General features: G+C 57.1%; 1 protein-coding gene across 1 annotated transcript in view; it reads left to right on the top strand.

Annotated features, from left to right (window-relative positions):
- Positions 1–1780: 1780 nt before the first annotated feature.
- LOC108295367 (FERM domain-containing protein 1-like) overlaps positions 1781–2552 on the top strand; it is an 11480-nt gene continuing 10708 nt past the window's right edge. Inside the window, 1 exon segment of the mRNA XM_037734566.1 lies at positions 1781–1930. Coding sequence (XP_037590494.1) covers positions 1781–1930 — 150 coding nt within the window.

The following is a 2552-nucleotide window of genomic DNA, read 5'->3' as shown; positions in this document are numbered from 1 at the left end:
TTTTTTTTTTTTTTCTCCCTGTGGAGCCTTGAATCTCAGACTTCAAAGAGATATTAGGATGTTAAGACTTTATTTCTTAGAGCAGTTTTGGTTCACACAAAATTGGGAGGAAGGGCCAGAGATTTCCCACACAGACCTCCCTGCACGCACAGCCTCCTGTGCTGCTAGCATCTCCCCAGGGCGGCGTGTCTGCCTGCTGAGGAGCCCGGGTGACCAGCGTCTCACAGGCTAGGGTCGGGTAGGCGTGGGGTGCTCTCCTGCTGTGGCGCATCCTGTGGGTTTGCACAAATGTGAAATGTCAGGTGTCTGTCACCTTCAGGAGAGAAGAGCCTCCCTGTCCTGAAAGTCCTGTACTCCACCTGCTCCTCCTCCTCCCCCTCGAAGGCTGACCCATGGCACCAGCCACTGGCGTCACGGCGGAGCCCCATCAGCGTGTCACATGGCACAGCCACACCGCATACGCCTCCTTGGGGTGGCTTTCAGCATTTGCTCTGCATCTGAGCTTCCTCCAGGTTCCTCAGTTTCCAGCGCTGAATCGCATCCCACCGTCTGGTCCTGCAGGCAGGAAAGCAAGGCCTGAGCCAGGGGGTGACCTGCGCAGGGACACAGTCAGCCCTGGGCCCCGGAGCCGGCAGCCGGGTGAGGACCTTGGGGGAATCACGGCACCTCAAGGCCTCAGCTCCAAATCGTGCCGCGTGGAGCCCGAGGACTCCTACACTGACACCGCAGGCTGTGAGCCCTGCTGAGACCGGCAGGGTCCCCACTTCCATAGGGTCCTCTTGATGAAGGTAGGCAAACCCCAAGTTGCGACTTAGCCTGGGAGGTTCTGGGCTTCACCCAGGAAAGAATCCAAGGGCAAGCCAGTGGCATTAGACAATAGCTCTTATGGAAGCGTTGATGCCCAGCAGCAGCAGAGGCACAGCTCCGGGCAGAGCCGGACTCCCCACAGGCCACGCGAGCAGCAGCTCAGAGGCAAGGCTCACTCACACTCACACCCACTTCTGCTTACATGGAAACTACAGGGGAGATTATGCAGCTGTTTCTAGAAAAGGGTGGTAACTCTGGGGTGGCCAGGTTGTTGCCATGGAAAGGAGTGGTACCACCCAGTGTTGCCATGGCAATAGAAAGAACTGACCCGCAGGCTGGTGAGCGCGTCTCATGGGAAGCCGCTTTCCTTGTCCCTGTTTTAGTTGGTGCTCAATTTGGTCCAGTATCTGAGTCCCACTCCCCCACCGACTCAAGTCCTCCCTCCTACCTGACTCTGAGCCACCAGGCTGCCACGGATGTGGTAGCTTAAACCATACATGTGTGTGTCAGTTCCAGAGGCTAGAATCCAAGGCCATGGTGTCTCACAGCTGATCCCTCCCGAGGCCTCTCCCCTGGGCCTGCCAACAGCTGCTCCCCTGTGTGGTCACATGGCCGTCCTTCTGTGTGTGCCCCTCTGGGTGCAGTATCCATTTCTCTGTGAGGATGCTGATCTGCCTGGATGAAGGCCCACCCACATGACTTCTTTTTCACTCGACAACTTCTTCCGTAAAAGCCCTCTCTCAAAACACAGGAACTGAGGTGCTAGGGTCAGGACTTGTGCATATGCCTCGGGGGAGCGTGATTCCGCTCATAGCAAGGGCAACACCAGGTCCTCTGCTGAGCCTGGAACACAGTGAGCTCCCTGGACTCCCACATCCCACAACCCACCTTGCCTCTCAGGACCATCGGGCCCCGACCGTGAGGGCGACAGGCTGGGCAGAGCCTGGGCTGACTTCAGTGGCCCTGAAAGGCCATGTTCAGGTGGGCCCTGCCCTTCACCCCGGGCCCCCCGGTAGCCTCCCCAGGCATTGCCAGCCCCAGCCCTGGCCCTGGGGACCCTGACACAGGAGCCCCGGATGATGTTTCGGGTTTTGCTGGTTGGCTTGTCACCAGAGAGGTGTCTGTGAGGTGGCAGCCATAACTGGAGCGGTCAGTGGCCACAGAATGAGGTGAAAGTTTCAGGAATAGCCTGCACGGCCAGCCTGGCCCCACGGCACTCACTGTTGCGGCCAGCAGTGGCCCAGGCTCCTGCGGGCGGTGACTTCCCTCTTGAGTTTACTTTGGGGATGTGCAGGTCACCTCAGTCCTAGGCCCTGGCCTCCACAGCAGTGGAGGGTGCTTCTGTTATTTTCCTTCTAGGGTAATTGTCTAACTTTTCCAGGCTATATAGAAACACATGGTGGTAGATATTTTTAAAAACATAGAAACACATAATTTAGAAAGAAGCATCTCCTGTAGTTTCCAGGGAAACCAGGTTAACAGGTAAAGCTGGGTGGTTGACTCGAAGCTGATCAGTCGGTGCTGGATTAGAGACGTGTCTATTTTTACTGATTGACTGAGGCAGGGCCTCACTGCCCTCACCCACCCTGGAGTGCAGCGGCATGTTCACAGCTCACTGCAGCCTTGAACTCCCAGGTTGAAGCAGTCTTGCTACCTCGGCCTCCTGAGGCTCTAACTACAGGCAGGCAGCACCACACCCAGCCAATGTTTCTTTCTGTGGTGATGAGGTCTCATGTTGTCCAGGC

Source organism: Cebus imitator, unplaced genomic scaffold (assembly GCF_001604975.1).
Source record: "Cebus imitator isolate Cc_AM_T3 unplaced genomic scaffold, Cebus_imitator-1.0 Scaffold635, whole genome shotgun sequence".
NCBI classification, from domain to species: domain Eukaryota; kingdom Metazoa; phylum Chordata; class Mammalia; order Primates; family Cebidae; genus Cebus; species Cebus imitator.
The sequence above is the reverse complement of the archived record's forward strand: the minus strand, read 5'-3'. Positions and strand labels throughout refer to the sequence as shown.